This window comes from Salvelinus sp. IW2-2015, linkage group LG1, assembly GCF_002910315.2.
Source record: "Salvelinus sp. IW2-2015 linkage group LG1, ASM291031v2, whole genome shotgun sequence".
Taxonomy (NCBI): domain Eukaryota; kingdom Metazoa; phylum Chordata; class Actinopteri; order Salmoniformes; family Salmonidae; genus Salvelinus; species Salvelinus sp. IW2-2015.
Window position 1 is genome coordinate 25,347,611 of NC_036838.1, and position 21,894 is coordinate 25,369,504.

The window sequence follows — 21,894 nt, forward strand, 5'->3', positions numbered from 1 at the left end:
TTAGTAGGGAATAAATGTGACCCGTTCCATCTCCTRTCCCCTGTTCTCCTGCCATCCGTGTCACAGGACACCCCATTGAAGTTTGTCAGAATGCACAGCACCTCGCCCAGAGATGCTCTGACGAAAGCCCGGGGGGTCATTGAGATGTACATGACCCTGATCACCAAGAGCAACGGGCCCGTCGACTGGAACTGRGAGGAAGAGTATGCAGAGGATTACCTAGAATCCACCACTGCCCTTCCCACCACCACCGCAGGTAGCAGGAGATATAAACTAATAATTATGATAATATCTATTAATATCCATTCTAAGAGCTAGGTAGTCGTTTTGTATAGTTTTACTGGTGGTTTCAGTCTCCCATAACTTCCACATACTTTATTGATTGTTATTGCTATTTGTCCCCCGTAGTGGTATATTTTATGAGCATAAGCTGGAAGGATCATCTTTCATTTGGATCTGTCAACTTGCATGTTATGAGGAAAATAACATTATATCCCATATAAAATCTAGTTAATACCTAAATTAACACCAGAAAATCTCAAACACACACCTCAACAATGCCTCATGTTAAAAAGCCAGCAATGCTCTCAGAAATTATTAAGAGATTCTGTGTATATGTTTACTTTGCTGTTTCAGAAGAAAACATTTTGCCATCCATGATTACTCAAAGCTGTTTTCAGACTGTTCTCTTAGAGCTATTTACCCTAACCATTCCCATGTTACATGTCCCTGTCCTCTGCCCTAGCTGAACCTGAACGCCAGTGTACATGTCCAACAGTGGGTCCGGTGACCCCTGATGTCTCCCTGGTGTCCCACAGCGTATGGAGCAGTCCTCCACAGCCCACCCTCTCCCAACTCACCTCGATTGTGCCTCCCAGGCCGACTCATCCATCCCTGGGTACCAAGGGCGCTGAGCCCCGGGTGTTCCTGGTGAGTTCTGGTACCGTAAGACCCCCCTTCCCCAGGGAGCTGCAGCAGACTGTCCCCAATGGACGTTCACTTGGAGGGGGCAGAGAGGGGGATATACACTGGGACTTTCGTCCACCTTCACCCAATGGAACTGAGTCAGATTCTGCACTCTACCAGGAAGTTGCTGACACCCCGTCCGCCACGAACGACCCTTCCCCGTCTTCCCCTCCTAGTCTGGTTCTCCTGGGGACCGTTGMCTCCCATGACGAGACATTTTACTACCCCCAGACTGAGAGGAAAAGGGAGACTTCCACAGACCGACCAGCAGGGAGAGAAGCAGCAGGCTCACCCCACAGTCCCTTCGCTGTTGCTGGGACCAAGCTTGTCACACCAGTCCCTTTCCTTTACAAGTTGATTGGCATCACCCCCAGTAGTGATGAGAGCACTGCCTATGTGTTGGCCAAGAGGTCGCTGGATGCCAGGAACTATGGAATACTTCAGGATGGGGTTTCAACAGAGACCCCTCAACTAGAGGACACTAGAGAAAAATACCCAGGCTCAGAGAGATATTTACATGACTGGAACCCTCCGATTGAAAGCACTATGACCGAAGCATCTTCACATTTGAAGATGACAGTGGAGGAGCCAGACAAACAACACACAACTACAGAGGCACCCGACCAAGTCACGAAGACTGAGCCAAACCATCCTAGGACATCTTATAAGGAAGTATTCAGCACAGGTAAAGCAAAGCACCCTGTTTGAACTACTTTGTGTCCTCCTACGGATTCAAACTACACACATTCAATTTCATCGAGATTTGCTTAGCAATTTATTTGACTGCACTGTTTCCACTGGTATTAACCCTCTAGACTCTAAGCCCTGTCTAAGCAGGGGGGGGTGTATGTCCTAAATCTGAGAGATATAAAAAAGAGCAGGAAACTATATAGATATATAATGGTGGCAAACCAGGGGGTTTGGTCAAGACATTTACACAGATCAGACACGGACAGAGTAGGATTAGCTCGGTTTCAAGGGTGTTTATTTAAATAATAAATCAAAAGAAAAGGATAGGTCTCCCCCATGAGACCCTCTCCGGGATACCGTCTTCTGGGCTCCGGGTCTTGCTCAGTACCTTGGTCTGTCAGGATCTCGTTCGGGATGCCCACCCGGCTAAAGAGGTGGAACAGCTCCCTTGGATACCGCCGCCCGTAGGGGAATGGCCTCGGGATACCGGGTGGCATAATCTACTATCACCAGGAAGTACCGGTGTCCTCGTGCTGTTTTTACCAGGGGTCCCACTATGTCCATGCATTCAAAGGGCACCCCGATGATTGGTAGTGGGACCAGTGGGTTTCGGAAGTGTGCTTTTGGGGCAGTGAGTTGACACTCCGGGCAGCTGCGACAGTAGTCTTCCACGACCCTCCTCATCCCGGGTCAGTGGAACTGGGAGGCGATCCGTTCCCGGGTCTTCTCCATTTCCAGGTYCGCCCCCAACAGGTGGGTGTGGGCCAGCTGAAGAAAAGTTTCCACGTACCATTGGGGCAGCAACAATACCTCTCAAAGTTCCCCCTTTGGCGCGACACCTGATACAAAAGGTTATTCTTGAATTGGAAATGGGGTAATCGCCAGTCACTCACCCCCGGATGTAGCTGTCCATCCACCGCTATCACTTGGGATGCGGCGGCTTTCAAGTTCGGATCCTCCTACTGGGCCGTCCCAAATTGTCCCCTCAGTTGGTCCCCAGCAGGTGTCTTGACTGGCCCCTCGAAATCGAGGAGGGGAGGCTGGGCTCCCCATCCCACTAGGAGAGGTACRGACAACTCTGGTACTGCACCCACCATCATCTAGCAGCTCCCTTGTGGTGTCATGATGTTGGTCCATACGTTTGGATACCACTTTGTGTCTCCCTACCACGTTCGGTCTCCTGGTTCAGCAGGCTCGTGGTTACGAGCGTAACCATACTTCCAGAGTCTGATAGAGCTTTCGTGTCGTGTCCGTCAACCTTCACAGGGACCATGGGTTCAGTTGATTCGTGGTGCACCCAACAGGAGGTGACATAGTTCACGGCGTGACCCACCTCACCTCTGGGGCTTGCTGTTGGCATCGACTCCTCTCGAGCCGGGCAATTCCAGGCAATATGCCCCAAGGCGCCACACTCAAAAACACCTCTTTTAGTCTCCATCTACCTYYGGTCGTRGTTGGCGGGTCGGCCCTACCCCAGCCGTCTCTCCACGGGTTTGTGGTCCTTTGACCCTGCCGACTGTCGGTTCGGGGTACCCAGTGGTGGGGCTGTCCTACCGTCCCCTCGAACGTGTCGACGACTCGGCCCGTCTCCCACTAAGCAGGGCCTGAGTGTTCTGATGTGTCTCCACTGCTTCCAGGAGGCCCTCCAAGGTCTGGTGCGTGCATAGACTTGCTGCCCTCTTCATGTTGTGGGGTAGCGCCCYTAGAAGCGATCCAGGACCACTTTGTTGAGGAATGAGAGGGTGGATACGTCGGTTAGGAGCCATGCCCTGGTGACGCGCAGTAGGTCTCTCATCTGAGCTCGGGGGATGCGTCGGGTACGAACCTCCAGTCGTGGAACAGTTGAGCCTGATGGGCCAGGCTGTACCCATAGCGGCTGAGTATCTCCCGTTTGAGTCCGCCGTAATTAGCCGCCTGTTCGTTGTTCAGGTCCCAATACGCCTTTTGGGCATTCCCAGAGAGGAACGGGGCCAGCAGACTTGCCCACTGCGGAGTTGGCTATCCTTCCCGTAGCGCTGTCCGTTCAAACGTACAGAAGTATGTTTCAATATCATCGTCTTCCGTTAGCTTGATTAAAAACTGGTTGGGATGTGATTCAGGAGACACTCCTCCTTGCAGCTTCCTGATTTCCTCAAGGAGGAGGATGTTTTGTAGTCGCTGTTTCTCCAGCGTTCYTTCCTGAACTGCCTATTGTGCTTGCTGGGCCCGGATGAACTGAGCTATCAGCTCCTCCATGCTGATGCTGTGTAAACYTCAACCCTGATCTGACCACGTTATCAGAATGCCCGCATTCTCCACCACTTTTGGCAGACCAGGGGGTTTGGTCAAGATGTTTACACAGATCAGACACGGACAGAGTAGGATTAGCTCGGTTTCAAGGGTGTTTATTTAGATAATAAATCAAAAGAAAGGATAGGTCTCCCCCATGAGACCCTCTCCTGGATACCGTCTTCTGGGCTCCGGGTCTTGCTGTATCCTGTCGGGCACAAACACTGAACTCCCTCCTTTTAGCTCGGGCACCGTCTCCAACTATACGGAAGTCACCTTTCTTCCCCCAGTCCCTCTCCTTGTGTGCTGCCCTTCTGGCAGCTTTATGGGACTCGTACAGCTGGTGGGCAATCAGCCCTTGATTACCCACCAACCACAATCAGCCCCAATTAGTCCTGGTAGGAGAGCCCGTCGAGACCTGGCACGTCCAGCAGAGGGACCAGTAATCTTCCAATATGTTGTATCAAAAAAATAAAAATAAAAAAATAAAAACTTACAGAAAATATAGCATCACTTAATGTGCCTGTCATTATAACTTCTGTAGTCAGACCAAGGAGGAGCAATGCGCTTTGATGCCATTATGAATGAATCAAACATGCCTGGCCACGCTTTGGGCTGCCGCACACACAGAGACAGAAACGGCATAGTCACACGTGACACAGCATAAATGCAACCAGCAAAATAAAAAACACACTGTTTACACAAACTTTGGTAGCCTAAAACCACTATCACACTGTCAGCAAGACTGACAACAACACCTGCAGCACGCCATGGTGCTGAAGGTGAGACCATTTTGGTCAAACACATATACAAGGCTGATAGACAGGCGACAGCAGTCACACACGGCATCAAATAATGTTAGGCCTCATGAAATCATAACAACACAAAAACACAACCATTTATTTTCCAAAATGAAAATTAGCTGTTACTTCCCAGTGCAAATATAGTTGATCACGTTCATCACACTAAGGGACAGATCGAAATGTACAGAATGACTACCTGGAGGAAAAGGGGTCAAGGGTCAAGCTTTTTCAGGGGGAGGAGAGGAATTKGTATTTTTTTCAATCTAGTCCAGGGGAGGGTCATGTCATTTGTAATTGATGAAATTTCAATATTTCTCAGTGTTTTAGAACTAGTTGCTTATTAGGATATACATAACGATGTGTGTCTGATACCGCCCCTCATCTCTSATTCTCCGCTGGGCGCGCAATATCAATTTCAATATTGTGGTCTCAATCAAATGATCCATAGCCTATAGGCTGTGAAGTGCCTGCTCGGATAAACACAGAATAAGTTTATATTTCTAAAATAGCTGCTGGAATGGTGTAAATATAATTAGTCTGCATTACACACTGCAATGGATATTCCAAACCTGAGCCCCGGCCTAATCTGCTCTTGCTGATCAACAACGTTTGTGTGTGTTGCTTAACCAATGGCTGTGCTGTTTAAGGCTGCAGTGGCAGTTCAGGAGGAAAGTCAAAGGTTTCTTCAGAAAATAGGCCTTATCCAAAAATGCACCATCTTGCGGGCGGACTAGCCTATAGCCTATGTTCTGTTCAGTTTGAGACGGAGAGCGCAAAGATAAGGAAGACTAGAGGTCAACTTTGACAGCTTGCAACTACTATAATTGATTTGATGAAAAACAAAATACAGCATTTATTGCCCATTATGTATCAATCAGATTTATTGACCTCACAATAAGCCAGATTCTTACATTATGGTGCTGAAACTTGAACCTACTCTGTCTGGGGTGGAAAGCAGGCCTAACTTTTGAAAGTACCATGCTCGTATTCCTAATAACGTCTCAGATATAATTATTTGCAAACGGGCAGTTTCGTTGTAAACAAGACACACTGATTTGGCATTGGAGAAATATGATAAGATGAACACACAGGCCTATCTCTGTCCATACTTAGCCTGTCATTTTTGTAATTTGTGTGTCAGCTAATATGTAAAATGACATAGAATTGCATGACATTTTTATAAAAGGCATTTTTTTTCTCAGACCTGCAAATACGATGATAGATTCATGCAATGGTTTTACTATAAAGGAGATCTTTCCACCCCTATTCTTGTTCACGGTAGTCTGTGAACCCACAACCTTCTGGCCCGCAGCCCTGTGCACGTCAACATTCCTGTGTTGCCATAAAATGCTTAGAGGACGAAGAACAGTTTGTAAAACTGCATATCTAAGGCTCTGGTCTGTCCAAGAAGTGAGGGTAAACGGTAGACATGTTCTCTGCTATCCACTTTGTTTTCATTATTATCTTGGGGTGTAGGGGAGGGTCACTCGTTTTTTTTCAAGCATTCAGGGAGGGCCGTCCATTTTCATTTCACGTCCGATTTTCACCATGTATCGTTCACTCCCTAACCAGTGATCGGAAGTTCATGTTCAGCAATTTTTCATTGCTTTCAAAGAGATAACTAATAACAAGTGAGTTGCAACCAAAAAAACTGTGCCACTCACCAGATGATGATCATTTGCAAATTAATTTTGAAAGAGGGTGAAAGTTAATCTTGAAAAGGGTGTTGCTACCAAATGAGTAACATCCACCTTGAAGTTGATAACAGCTGCTGCAGCTGCTGTCGCCATTGTCACTCTACTACAACACAAYCTAACTAAAGTTACTAGTATTAGCATGAGAAAACTACTGCTTGCGCCACTGATTATGTTTTCTTGCGCTCTCAGTAGTGACCCGTCTAAGCCTTTAAGAAGGCCTAGACACTGTCACCCCAAGATTCACCTCTAATACAGTTGAATCAAAGACAGTACAGTATGAAAGCTGAAACTGCTTCTACAGTAGAATCTCCGATCACACTTGTAGACAATGTTATGGCGATGTTGGCAAGCAAAGCTCATGCGCACTAGAAACACTTCTACTAAGGTCGTCCCTCGCCAAACTGCCATGTGCAAAGGCACTCCTTTGATAGGAAGTTGTTTTGCATGAAAATGAAAACGTGTCAGTTTGACGCTTTCATGAGGTTGGAGTAATAACATGTTTAACTACTTAAGACATTGGCTCGAATCTAGGATGAGCCTTTAGATTGATAAAATGTAAAACTAAGGAATCATTTTTCACATCTATCATTGACTTCTCAAAGCTGGTTGGTTTCGTTGCACCTCTGGGTTTAGAAACTCTGTTGTTTAATGGCAAAGGCCTTAAGTCCAGCTTCTGAAGGCCTGGCTGAGCTAGCTATATATTTCTACGCAGAGACCACCAAAGAAAATCGTGATTGGATATTTTTTTCTCTTCAGTATTAACCCTTCTCGTTCCAACACAAACGGAAGAGATGAAATCAGAAGATCATTTAAAGCATTGTAAAGATGATATATAAATGACAACATTTTAGTTTAAATTGTATAAATGTCAAAAAGAATTGTCCTTCTCTGAAGGCCTAGATGGCACTCATGGTTCCCCACTGCACTTTGTACCATCCCCACTGCACTTTGTACCAATAAATGCCCTTGAGCTTTGAATAAAGATTCAGTCTCCAAACAATGGCTCATGTTCTTCCTCATGCTCCCTCAGATATCCTGTCAGAGAGGACAGATGTGAACGATGCTCCTATTTCAGAAAGGTCCAATGAAGGCTCAGTGAAGGAATTCCGGCATGGGAAAATTGGTCATTCCGATTCAAGCATCTCCTACCAGACAGCCTTTATCATTGCAGCAGTGTGCGGCGGACCAATCCTGATCATAACCCTATTCTGTCTCAGTGAGAAGAAGGTAAGATGGATCACACACTGAACAAGCGATGGCAGTGCCAACCTAAGCTGTCACCCACTCTGCCAACAAGCTGTGAGATAACTATACTGAACAAAAATATAAACTCAACATGCAACAATTTAAAAGGTTTTACTGAGTTACAGTTCATATAGGGAAATCAGTCAATTGAAATCAATTCATTAAGCCCTAATATATGGATTTCACATGATGGGAATACAGATACGCATTTGTTTAAAAAAAAGTAGGGGCATAGATAAGAAAACCAGTCAGTATCTGGTGTGACCACCATTGGCACCATGCAGCGCGACACATTTCCTTCACATAAAGTTGATTGTGGCCTGTGGAATGTTGTCCCACTCCTCTTCAATAGCTGTGTGAAATTGCTGGGTATTGGCGGGAACTGGAACACTATGTCGTACACGTCAATCCAGAGCATCCCAAACATGCTCAATGGGTGACATGTCTGGTGAGTATGCAGGCCATGGACTGGGAAATTTTCAGCTCCCAGGAATGGTATACAGACCTTCGCGACATGGGGCCATGCATTATCATGCAGAAACATGAGGTGTTGTCGGAGGATGAATGGCAAGACAATGGGCCTCAGGATCTTTGTGCATACAAATTGGCATCGATAAAATGTAATTGTGTTCATTGTCCATAGTTTATGCCTACACATACCATTACCACAACGCCATTGGCAGTACATCAAACCGACCTCACAACCGCAGACCACACCAGCCCAGGACCTGCACATCCTGCTTCTTAGGGGTGGGCTTATTTCAGGCAAAGTGAGAGCTGCCCTTGGAGCCAACTACCTTGGTGCCAATGTGGAGCCGATGAGTAAAGGTGCATTGGCACAATATGGGCAGTTTACATGGGTGTAATGTTTTCACCCTCATTGGYCCCACATTGTGCCAATGTGGGCATTGTGTGCTGGGAAAAGATTAGATTATTTCAAGCAAAGTGAGGGCTGCCCTCACAAGATATGGGCTTCCCACACTGGGACACACTGGGGCAATGCCTTGGGGGCCAATGTGGAGTAGATGAGGAAATGCACATGGGCCCAATGTGGGCAGCCTGCTTGAGGCCAATATTTTAGACCGCATTGTGTTAATCTGGACAGCTTTGCTGGGTTAGTGCTTAATGCAAAGTTAATGAAACACTGAAAACAGCCTGAAGTGATTTCAGTAGCACTTAATTCTGTAATGCTGTGTCAGATGGTATTTTTTGGGTATTTTAAAATGACGTGGTAATTGACACGTTTTGTACTGTCTTCAAAGAGTTCCCTGCCATTGATAACATACAATTGTGTTTGTTGTCCGTACCTTATGCCTGCTCATACCATAACCCCACTGCCACCATGGGGCTCTCTGTTCACAATGTTGACATCAGCAAACTAATCGCCCACACTTCACCATACACCTGGTCTGCAATTGTGAGGCTGGTTGTACGTACTGCCAAATTCTCTAAAACTGCGTTGGAGGCAGCTTATGGTAGAGAAATGAGCATTAAATTCTCTGGCAACAGCTCTGGCGGACATTCCTGCAGTCAGCTTGCCAATTGCACGCTCCCTCAAAACTTGAGTCATCTGTGGCATTGTGTTGTGTGACAAAACTGCACAATTTAGAGTGGCCTTTTTTTGTCCCCAGCACAAGGTGCAGAATCATATTCTTGATATGCCACATCTATCAGGTGGATGGATTATCTTGGCAAAGGAGAAATGCTCAATAACAGGGATATTAACAAATGTGTGCACAAAATGTSAGAGAAATAAGCATGTTGTGCGTATGGAACATTTCCGGGATCTTTTATTTCAGCTCATGAAACATGGGACCAACACTTTACATGTTGCGTTTATATTTTTGTTCAGTGGTAGTTTACATCTACCTCTAACAGTGGGGAAAAACCATGCTAACCCTTCCCTCTCTACTTCCTAAATGAAAATCGAATTACTTTTTTTTTTTTTCAGAGACTCCAAGCCTTTATCCACAGTACCAGCATAATTGAAAACCAGAGGTACATTTATTTAATTATATCCTTAAATTTCATGGTGGTAAAAACAGAAAACATAATGAACAGTGGAGTCCTTTGAAGGCTATTAACACTGATCAGCGCGACACTATTGCTAAGCAACAACAACCACAACACAAACATGATGTTGTTGGTGTGCTACAGCTACAGAAACTGTCAGGTGATGAACTCATTGTTTTGGCTCAAGATCATTTGCAACTTATAGTCAATTCCAACTCATATTGATTTTTCCTCTAAAGATATCTGGAAAACTACATTATAGGCTATATAAATGTTAGACAGCAGCATTTATCGGTGTGTTCAGTGTTATCCTAGTGATCCTGGTGTCCATCCCTATGTCCAGTGAATGTATGTCCAGTGAATCAATGAATGTATTGTTCCAGATAATTGATTAGGATAAAACTGCAGAAATGGTCTGTTCTGTTGCAACTTAGGTAGCCTATATTTACATAATGAATATGATACCTCACCCTCACAATGCCATTGACTAGTCTGCACTGAAACCTAACCCGTGTAATATGTTCCACAGGGCATGCAGCAGCATTGAGGACATTGAGCTACAATATTGTAAAGCCAAGGAGTGAGAGAGCTGGTAAGAGCCACTACCCTTCCTRCCCACTTCTTCAGTGAGAGTGAAATGCAAAATGATTTCTGGATGTCATTAGAGAAGATCTGAAGAGTTTCATTCCAAAACGCTATATATTAATTTTCAGAAATATTGGTAAATTAGGTTTTATTGTTTGATGGTTTCATTTCAGAGAGACAAATAATAATGTTTTTTGATAAATGCTATCCATCAAAATTAACAAAATATATATTTTTGGATACATCCACAAATGATACTTAAAAGGGTGGGAAAAAATATTAAATACAGAAATATGAGATCTGTATGTAAAACATTAACATTTTACATTTTGGGACCTTACGGTTCTATCTGCAAAAAGATGATTCTGAGATAACTGGCTTTAAAGTTCTGAACCCATATTGGTTGCAATGGTGCTAGAAATGTCTCTGTTGTATTCTTTTGAACGTAACAACATGAATTGGGGTATTTAGAGTACTATATAAATAGAGAACATTGAACAGAACAAGGCAATGTCAATAACTAAATTTGGACAAAAATGCAGATAGAACCTCTCGATTTGAGTAATTTAGCAGATGCTGTTATCCAGAGTGACTACATTAACTGCAATGATCGTAAGCTAGATAGGTGAGACTACCACTATCACAGTCAAATATACAGGATACGAACATTCCATTCCAGCTAAACAATGTAAAATCTATTAATAAAAAAATTGAGAACAGTTATATTTTACACACACATAAGCAATTATTTCTGATGAAAAAACAGAAATGTGAAAAAAATGTGGAAATAAAATCCTGAACTCTTATTCCGCTTCAAGCTCTTAAGATGGCCAGGGTCTGGTTTTGTTTTGAGTCTTTCATTTCAAAATGGTATTTATGTGTCTCAATTACTCAAGAAGGGTATCTGGGATTGTGGCCCCATATTTTGGATTGACTGGACCCCTATTGAGATCGGAGAGAACCAGTGTAATATATGACTCGGGACCTGTGTTTAGGACAATGATGTCACATGACCTGGATTCTAACTTTTATTCAAAGCTTTGTCAGCCAACTGTCCCTTTTCTTTGCGTCAATTTGTCCAGCATCAACCTCAGACAATTCATTTCATTTTTGGTGTAATTCTCTTTCTTACACAATGCTTATAATAAAAGGTTCAAATCTAGGTCATGTCACATGATAGCCCATAAGCGGAGGTGTAAAATAACTACTCTCGTTGCTGTAATTGAGTAGCTTTTCCGAGAACTTGTACTTTTGAGTATTTTTCAGTAATTGTATTTCTACTTGAGTAAAATGTAATTAAAGTACTGTACATTTTTCAATTTATTGCATGCGAAAGATAATGTTGCAAAGTTCAGTTAACCTTAATGTTTGTATTTAAACTAATTTACTTTTACTCTGAGTAACATCTCTCACTCTCTCTCTCTGTAGGATTGGTTTTACCTGCCAGTAAGAGATCAACAACCACGTAATTCATCAAACAAGAGAAGACATGGAAATTTGGCAACTATTTCCCTCTTGTGAAAGTTTTCCATTTTTGTATATAAATATAAAAAAATGTCTAAAGGTACCTATTTTTATACAAATTAAGTTTATATTGCTTGAAAGATTTAACAGAGAATCATATGCTCTCCAAGTTACACAATATCTGCATGCTTCCGTTTTTGCTGTCAAAAAGGTTTGAGTGAATTTATCTGTTACACACAGCGTTAACTTGACTCTCAAAGACTGTTTGGACAGTTTCATGCACACCACACACACAGCTTTGATCTTCCATGAAATAGAATGGACCAAACAATCCTCTAAGTTTTGACCTAGTAGCCATCAGCGCAACAGTGCAAGTCAACATTAAACTAAAGGAAGTCTTTCCATGTGACTGAAAGAGTCTCATGACATTGTTCAATGGAGTTGGGCCCATGAGCCAAAGCATTACAAGGTGTCATCACCTCAAGTGGACAGAGGATGTATTTTTGGGGATCAATAGATGAAATACAAACAGATTAAATATAAACAGAACACCCATAGTTATTTGTTTTGAGTGTACTCCCTACATGCAATGCAGCATACTAGATCCATTTGACTTCTGATATTATCTTGTTTTATCCCTACCAAATGAAGAAAAGGATTTTAACCTGTCTCTCATGCCACGATGCCAATGAAATTGTGTTATAAAARGGGTCATTTGGATACTGGATGCTGATTGGTTGATAAGAGTTAGTTATTCACAATAATCCACGACAAATGCCAGTTCCATTTGAATTATCATTGAGCATCCGCTGTCCCACAGCTGAGCCAGGCAATTCATAAACTTTCTATCAGAGTAAAAAAAGCATCTACACATTATTTCCCTTTACTTCTAGCCTATCATTTGATTTTCAACAGCGGAGGTTTAAATATGCTTGTTTATTATTGCTTGAAATATTTTAGACTATAGGATACCTAATCTTCTGCTATCAAAGTTAGACAATATCGGCCTACTTCCCTTTTTATTGTGAAAAAGGTTTGAGGGAATTCGTCAGTAATTATTGTACACCAGTGGTCACCAACCTTTTGAGTCAAGATCACTTTGAGTCAAAATGCAAGCAGAGATCTACTACTTGGATTATTTTCAACATAACTTAAAAAACGTAAGCCTATGCAACATTAACCTATTAAAAACAGTACTGTCGCTGTAAGGTTTGTGTAGTAGGCTATAGGGCCAATACATTATCACTGCATATTGGCTTTGCTTGAATTGCCTTGCCAATTAATTGTTGTTCAGTCCATTTTTTTTWATTATATTTCAATATTTGAGGTAGGCTACATGATCACACCAGGTAATAAATATTTTMATTTTACTGGGCTGATGGTCAGTCTCAGCGGAGGGAGAGCTGCAGACTGAGGGTCCGCCTCTCAACGTCCCTTCGCTCTCCCTTTCCTCCACTGATCAAAATGGAACACTGTCTTCCAGCTGATGGCAAAACTCGAGTCGCACCACATTATTTCTGCCTCGTGCAAAAATGTATGTTGTTACTCCTATGAACAGAGAAAGTGAAATATTCCTTTATATTCAAAAAAGACCGAGGCCGCTAATAATAACAAAACAAGCTAATCGATACACTTCCCTACTCATTCAATAGAGCTCCAGTATTTGTTGTAGTGCAAGTGTTAAATTACCCAGCAAGAAAATCAAAAATGGTCGCTCAAACAGAAAGGGGAACTTACAAAAAGTCACTGACAACAACCAAACAAAACAAGTGAGGTTTTAGGCAGGGTTTGGAAAGACACTCAAGAGGGTGTCCACAGAAAGTTGACTACCGTGACCTAAAATACACCCACAATGAGCACCCACTAAATTAGCCCAAGAAGAAGCAAAAAAGAAAGAAAATCCACAGCAAACGTAAAGAGGAACCAACCCAAAAAGCGGAGCAAAATGAAAACAGGGACAATCAGATAAAGGCTTGTTTTTCTAGAATAGAAAAGAATATTAGAATATCAACCAGTCGATTGCAATCGCCCGGATGGTGACCACTGTTACACACAGTGTTATCTTGACTCTCAAAGACTGTTTGGATGGTGTCATGCACACCACATAACTTTGATCTTCCATGAAATAGAGGATTCTCCGTCACGGCAGGGGTTGACGACATCACCCGACCCTGTCTCTTTTTTACTGACACTACCCTACCATCAGACATCTTCCAACGTGACTGATAGATCCTCAGAGTGAGATTCAGAGTTCTAGAGGGGAAGCACCCCCTTCTTTATTACAATGACATCTGTGTTTTGACCTGCACATGTCTCCCAGTGGGGATAGTAGCCATTTGCACAACAGTGCACGTCAACATTAAACTCAATGAAGTCTTCCCATGTGACTGAACGAGTCTCATGACTTGTTGAATGGAGTTGGGCTCGTGAGCCAAAGTGATACCAGGGCTGCAGTCCAAACARGTTAATTTTACCCCGTCATCCCTCGCGCTAGCCTCTTTCCCTCAGGGGAATCCCCATCGAAACAGGATCCAGTTTGATTGCCATCTTAAGTGGAGGTCCAGTTCACAAACGTTGAAGATAAGGTTTCAACCTGTCTCTCATCCCATGATGCTCTGATTAGGGTTGAAAGGCGGGAGCCCAGTTACCGAGATTTACATCCCAAAACCGCTCCCTTTTCCCGGGAGTGGTTTTCGGAGATGTCCACATGGTCCTAAAGCACACCGTTGTCTTGTTTTCCAATTTCCAATTCCAATGATAAAACTTTGGAGGACAATAATGAAGAAGGGCGAACATGCGCTGGCGGTAGGCTATAGCAGTTATTTATTTAGACCCATAACCATCCCATTTTTGTGAAGAGAAGTGAATTCCTTTTGCATCTAATTCAAGTCCTACATTATTCAAGGTTGTCATTAGAATGATGAGGATAAGGACAACAGAACTTATTTCATTTACCTGTTGAAAGCAAGGAAGGAATGAAGCAACAATAAAGAGAGAAAGAGGAGGTAGGCTGATAACATTAGGGGAAATATAATGAAAGGTATATATGCGTCAGCCTACTAATTATACAAATAGGCAGGCCCTATTATATTTAAAAAGTCAAATCAAATTCGCTAGCCTATAACTTTGTAGGCCGCATGTGCAGCACCAGAATCACATGTTCTCTCCCTGCTTTATCATGGTTTGAACGATGTGCGTAATTCCAGTCTATATAATACAGTATAATACAACGCAGTACAGCAGTGGTGTAAAGTKCTTAAGTTAGTACTTAAGTCGTCTTTTGGAGTACCTGTACTTTACTTTACTATTCATATTTTAGACAAWGTTTACTTTTACTTCACTYCATACGTTTTCCCTGACACCCAAAAGTACTCATTTACATTTTTTATGCTTAGCAGGACAGAAAATGGCCCAATTCATACACTTATCAAGAGAAGATCCCTGGTCATCCCTACTGCTTCTAATCTGGCGGACTCAGTGTTGGAGTGTGCCCCTGGCTATCCCCCCCCCAACCCCCCCACCCCCAAAAAAAATAACAAGACAGTCAGTGCAATCTGGTTTGCTAAATATAAGGTCATTGAAATGATTCACCCTTTTACTTTTACTTCTGACACTTTTCATTTCAATTTTATTTAACCTATATTTAACTAGGCAAGTCAGTTAAGAACAAAGTCTTATTTACAGTGACGGCCTACCAAAAGGCAAAAGGCCTTCTGTGGGGACAGGTGCTGGGATTAAAAATGTAATAKAAATATAGGACACATCACGAGAAGAGAGACACCACAACACTACATAAAGATATACCTAAGAGAACAACATAGAATGGCAGCAACACATGACAACACAGCATAGTAGTGATACAACATGACAACAATATGTCATGGCAGCAGCACAAAACATGGTACAAACATTATTGGGCAAAGACAACAGCAGAAATGGCAAGAAGGTAGAGACAACAATACATCAGGCGAAGCAGCCACAACTGTCAGTAAGAGTGTCCATSATTGAGTCTTTGAATGAAGAGATGTTGATAAAACTGTCCAGTTCGAGTGTTTTTTGCAGCTTGTTCCAGTTGCTAGTTGCAGTGAACTGAAAAGAGGAGCGACCCAGGGATGTGTGTGCTTWGGGGACCTTTAACAGAATGTSACTGGCAGAACGGGTGTTGTATGTGGAGYATGAGGGCTGCAGTAGATATATCAGATAGGGGGGAGTGAGGCCTAAGAGGGTTTCATAAATACGCATCAACAAGRGGGTCTTGAGACGGGTATACAGAGACGACCAGTTTACAGAGGATTATAGAGTGCAATGATGTGTCCTATAAGGAGCATTGGTGGCAAATCTGATGGCCCAATGGTAAAGAACATCTAGCCGCTCGAGAGCATCCTTACCTGCCGATCTATAAATMACTTCTCCATAATCAAGCATGGGTAGGATGTTCATCTGAATCGGGGTTAGTTTAGCYGCTGGTTGGGAAAGAYGAGCATTTACGATAGAGGAAARCAAGTCTAGATTTAACCTTAGCCTTCAGCTTTGATATGTGCTCAGAGAAGGACAGTGTACCGTCTAGCGATACTCCCAAGTACTTGTATAAGGTGACTATCTCAAGCTCTAAACCCTCAGAGGTAGTAGTCACACCTGTGGGGAGAGGGGCATTCTTCTTACCAAACCACACYACCTTTGTGTTGGAAGTTTTTCAGAACAAGGTTAAGAGCAGAGAAATCTTGTTGGACACTAAGAAAGCTTTGTTGTAAAGCGTTTAACACAAKATCMGYGGAAGGGCCAGCTGAGTATAAGACTGTATCATCTGCATATACATGGATGAGAGAGCTTCCTACTGGCTGATCTATGTTGTTGATGGAAATTGAGAAGTGTGTGAGGCCTAGGATCGAGCCTTGGGGTACTGACTTGTTGACAGGCAGTGGCTGAGACAGCAGATGTTCTGACTTTATGCACTGCGCTCTTTGAGATAGGTAGTTAGCAAACCAGGCCAAAGACCCGTCAGAGACACCAATACTCCTTAGCTGCACCACAAGAATGGAATGGTCAATAAAAAGTCAATAAAAATAGGACAATGGTGACATAATTTAGGACCTTTTAGGTTGCAGTGACACATCCATGACCTGAGCGGAAACCAGATTGCATACCAGAGAGAATATTATAGTCAAGAAAGCCAGTCAGTTGATTATTGACARGTTTTTCCAACACAGTTAGGATCAGCTTGATATCTCAATTTAAATAAAGGACACACCGTGACTGCCTTCGTAGCAATACGAACCTCCCCAGAGAGGAGAAACAGTTTAAAAAGGTCAGAGATAGGCTTGGCGATGATAGGGGTAGCAATGTTAAATAAGAAAGGGTCTAAACCATCTGACCCTGATGGTTTRTTGGGGTCAAGTTTAAGGAGCTCCTTTAGCACCTCGGACTCAGTGACTGCCTGCAGGGAGAAACTTTGTAGCGGGGCAGGGCAAAAGGAGGGAGGAGCATCAGGGCTAGTCACATTAGAAGGGTTGGGAGATGAGGAAATGTTGGACGGGCAAGGAGGCATGGCTAAGTCAAATTGGAATCCTGACTAATGAAGTGGTGATTAAATAGCCCAGACATGTGCTCCTTGTCAGTAACAACCACAACATCAACATTAAGGGACATGGGCAGCTCTGAGGAGGAGGGTGTATAGTTTTCCAGAACTTCTTGGGGATAGACCCACAGAGAGAGAATTGCTCCTTAAAGTAACTAACCTGCCGGATACCCTGAGTGCACTTATTTCTCATTTGCCTAAACGAGAGCCAGTCAACCTGAGTGTGCGTGTGCCGAGCCTTTCGCCAAATGMAATTCTTGAGGTGGAGTAACTCTGCCAGATCACTGTCGAACTAGGGGCTGAACATGTTTTTAATTCTCATTTTCTTTATGGGGGTGTGTTTGTTAACAATACCACTGAAAACAAAGCCAGGTCATGAAGGAAGGCTTGCCCAATAAAGTTTTTTAGCAAGCTTCTATGACAAATCAGGACATGTCATTTCACTGAGCAGCCGTTACAAACACAGGCTGTAAAACAGTGATCACTAAAGTTATTACAGAAAAACAAGACTGATATGTCAGGATTATTTGTGAGGATAACATCAAGGAYAGTAGCCTTTTCTTGGTGTTTGGAGTCATACCTTGTGGGATTGGTAATAATCTGAGAAAGATTTAGGGAGTCCCATTGCTTTAGGACTTGTTCAGGTGGTTTAAGCATGTCTCAGTTTAGGTCACCTAGCAGAACAAATTCAGAGTTTGTGTAAAGGGCCATGAGAGAGGTTAGGGCATTTAGGGTARAAGCCTGTGCTGATGGTGGACAATAACTTCCAGCAAAAGTCAACAAAGAGCTACTTGAAAGGTTAATGCTCAAAACCAGCAAATCAATTTTTGGGGGGACAGACTTGCCGGAGACGACCGAGCACTGAAGGTGTTCCTTGGTAATGATTGCCACTCTACCACCTTTGGAAGATCTGTCTTGCCGAAAAAGGTTATAACCAGAACGATTAACATCAGTATTCAAAACACTTTTTTTTAACCACGTCTCAGTAATGACCGACACATCTGAATTGGAGCTGTGAACCCACACTTTCAATTGATCCATTTTAGGTAATAAGCTTCTAATGTTAACGTGCAGAAAACCCAGGCTTTTACGATAGCAGAAATCAGTAAATCAGATATCAGAGCACAAGTGAGAATTGGAGCCAGCAACAGTAGATAGGCCAGGGTGTACATGCACATTTCCAGATATCATGAGCGAAAGCTTGGGAGAGAGGGGGGAGTGTGGCGAGGGTTCCTGTATCAGTCAGGGGGAGACAGGCCAGGGCAGACYGTGAACAGATCACCAGGGTGGAATCCAAGCAGCGGTGCAGCAGGCAACGGGAGTAGGTGTCACACCCACCTGTAAAAATATATTTTCAGGAGAAAGATTCCTTGTAGGAAATCCAAGCTAGCTAGCTAACGTAGCTAGCAGGTCTTGGTTCACCATTTTTTTCCACGTGGAAAAGGAAGTCATTACCTAGCTATAGCTCTTCAGTTTCAGTACATCTCTTCACTTAACCCTTTTGTGGAGTTCATGTTTTTGTTATTTACCCAATGTTRGCAGGTCTGATGGACCCACGACATTATTGGGTTTTTAAAACAATACAGCCATAACAATTTACGTAAAAATARCTAATACTTTGATGTTGACTTATATCAATTACAAGCAATATAGATATTATACATGGTTAATATTTTCCATTTATCTGATATTTTTGTATTTTTTATCAAATGTGATTTTTGTAAACAACAGTCAATTATAATCAAGACATTGGTGGAATAAATCATGTTTATCTTGAACAAATTTGTTTATGTTTATCTTGCTTCGAACTGAACAAATTGAAAGGACAAATTTAACAAACAGTATTTTATGGAAATGATAAATGAGCCCCATTGATCACAAATTATGGACGGTCTACACACCACATGAGGTCAAGAGTTTTACTGTGTGTGTGTTGCAAATGTATTTCTTACACATGATGCATGTGTACTGTGTCTTCCTGCCCTTCTTGGGTCCACACACATCGCAGCGCTTCTTCTTGTTGCTTCCAGCTGCAATCTAGAGTGATGACAACACTTCGTTCAGGAATTTTACTAACATCTCACTCACTCACATATATAGTTACAGCAGGCCAAGTTAGGAGAGTCAGACACACACAAATGCAACATCACTCACACAMACTTCCGGTATTGGAGTTGTTTGTTCTGTGGGTCGGGCGGATTGGGCACCAGCATCCTCCTCCTGAATCCTCCTCAATAATTAACTGTATCATTTTTCTGTTAGTAAGCATGAAAATGGGTCCCTCAGACCCAAACACCACACAAGGGTTAAGTACATTTACTTTTGATACTTAAGTATATTTAAAACCAAATACTCTTAGACTCTTTTAATCAAGTTGTATTTTACTGGGTGACTTTCAATTGAGTKATTTACTATTAAGGTATCTTTACTTTTTCTCAAGTATTACAATTGGGTACTTTTTCCACCACTGCAGTACATTAATACAGTTCACACTCAAAAACATTAGCCTACTGGAGCTAGTTTCTTGTATTTACCCAAGTGAGCATGTAGCTAGCTACACCTATGGGCTTTTATATTGTTCTGTTGTGTGTAATGTGCAGTAGCCTAGATCATATATAGATCATGTATTGGATAACGCCACACTCGTTTGGGCTCTTTTGGGCTTGGGCTCATTAAATGTCTTTATTGTAGGGCTCATAAAATGTATTTAATGTATGGCTCATCAGCCTCAGGTAGCATCAGGCTTTTCGATCAAAGCTCTAATCAAATCCAGACACAAGCCTATTTATATGCGTTATAATTCTTTTGAATGACCCTTCCGGTTTTGGTGAGAAATACCGGGTTGTCCGGAAGAAAATGAATTTCTCTGGATGGAACATTTGTAAAATGTTTAACCCTAGCGCTGATGCCAATGAAAGTGTATGCTATAAAATGGGACATTTTGATATTGGATGCTGATTGGTTGATATGCGTTATTCACGGATTATCCATTTTAATTATTAAACATTTTAATTATCACTGTGCTTCCACTGTCCCACAGCCCAGCCAGGCAATTCATAAACTTTATCTCCACTAAAAAACATTACCTATTACTTCTAGCCTTTCATTTGATTTTCAAAAGTGGGGGGTTGTATAAGCCTTGCTGTCTGCCTCTCCAATCTGTGCAACAATGTTGCAATAGAAATCAAATCAGCATTTATTGCCATAGTTGAAGTTGTTTGTAGAGCCGTCAAAATGAGGGGTGTTGTACAAATCAATATCATCACTGATTGGATCATCTCTAACCAATCAGAGTATCAAAACGCTGCTTTACCCAAGTGTTCTGGCTCTGGCCCAACCCATCAGTTTCTGGGACCAATCAGAATGGTTAGAATGTGTTTGCGTTCTAGAAATTGTCAGGGAGGTACTCAGATCTAGCCTCATTGCAGAGAAGAAACATATTGTCCGTGGGTGTGGCAGAGCGTTTGGCCAGAGCAAGGAGTTTTGGTAGCAAGCCAACCTTAGCCATGGTTTATTCACAATAATCCACTGGTTCTCATGCCTTATTGCTTAAATAACCTTCTCTGTCAGTTTGTATACTTCTGTTTGTGAAGTAAAGGAATACATTTTAACTTCTGATAATTGATGACTGTGTTGATAAACTTTTACTAGCATTAGGTTTACACACTTAAATAGAAACTGCAATTCGATTTTCAGCATGTTACCTAAATTCTGAAATGTTTCAATATTACCTGTGCCCTGTAATAAGTGCAATTGAACATCATTGCAGTAATAACCCATGTGTTTCACCATCGGATTATGCTTTCTTTCTGAGAAATGGGATCATTCAACACAATGTATTAGATAATGGTAATCCACACTATCATGTATMTATTAGATAATTGTAAGTCCCAAGATCATGTATGTATTAGTATTATATAATGGTAAGCCCCAGGATCATATATGCACTACTTTTATTCTGTATAAAATCATAGTAATAATAATAAAAAATGATTGTTAAGATTGACATGGACCTTTTAAATATTTTGACTCTTATGTACAATTGCAGTAAATTGAAGTTGAGGGGTGGTACGTTTATATTGGTCCATTTTTCCTTGCTTTATATAGGTAGACCCTCATGTTTTAGGCCGAAATTCAATCTGATCCGCATTAGATCTGCGTTAAAGCTCGCTTGAGTCAACATTTAAAGGTAAGATCCGATTGATCCGGCATCTGCAGCATTTATTGTGAATGCAATCTCCGCAAAAGTTGGAACATTGTCTTTAAAAGCGGCATTATCTACATGAGCAATCAGATTGAATCCCGGTCTTAGTGTCTTAATGCAGAAAAAACATTAAATTAAAGGAATCCTCAATACAATTGGACTGATTAATGGTTTTGCCATTTATTGTGATGATTCTGCTCAATTCGTTATTGCTTTGATGTCTTGTATCCTATGCAAATGTCATCAAGGTGTAAAATGACTTCAATAATCCAAAATAATGGAAATATAGCAAGTACCCTTTTTGGAGCAGACCTCACAAAACATGCATTATGCTAAAACTTAAGAAGCGTCTTAAAGGAAAGGTTAACTCATTTTGAATGTTTT

General features: G+C 42.2%; 1 protein-coding gene across 2 annotated transcripts in view; it reads left to right on the forward strand.

Annotated features, from left to right (window-relative positions):
• The window catches only part of LOC111963545 (uncharacterized), a 44,399-nt gene extending 22,721 nt beyond the window's left edge, over positions 1-21,678 (forward strand). For both annotated transcript variants that reach the window (XM_023987063.2, XM_023987071.2), the window contains 6 exons: positions 67-256; positions 746-1,651; positions 7,455-7,651; positions 9,621-9,667; positions 10,212-10,274; positions 11,696-21,678. In XM_023987063.2, the coding sequence (XP_023842831.1) occupies positions 67-256; positions 746-1,651; positions 7,455-7,651; positions 9,621-9,667; positions 10,212-10,266 (1,395 nt within the window). In that variant the 3' untranslated portion in view covers positions 10,267-10,274; positions 11,696-21,678. The remainder of the gene's footprint in view (positions 1-66; positions 257-745; positions 1,652-7,454; positions 7,652-9,620; positions 9,668-10,211; positions 10,275-11,695) is intronic.
• The last annotated feature ends 216 nt before the right edge of the window (positions 21,679-21,894 follow it).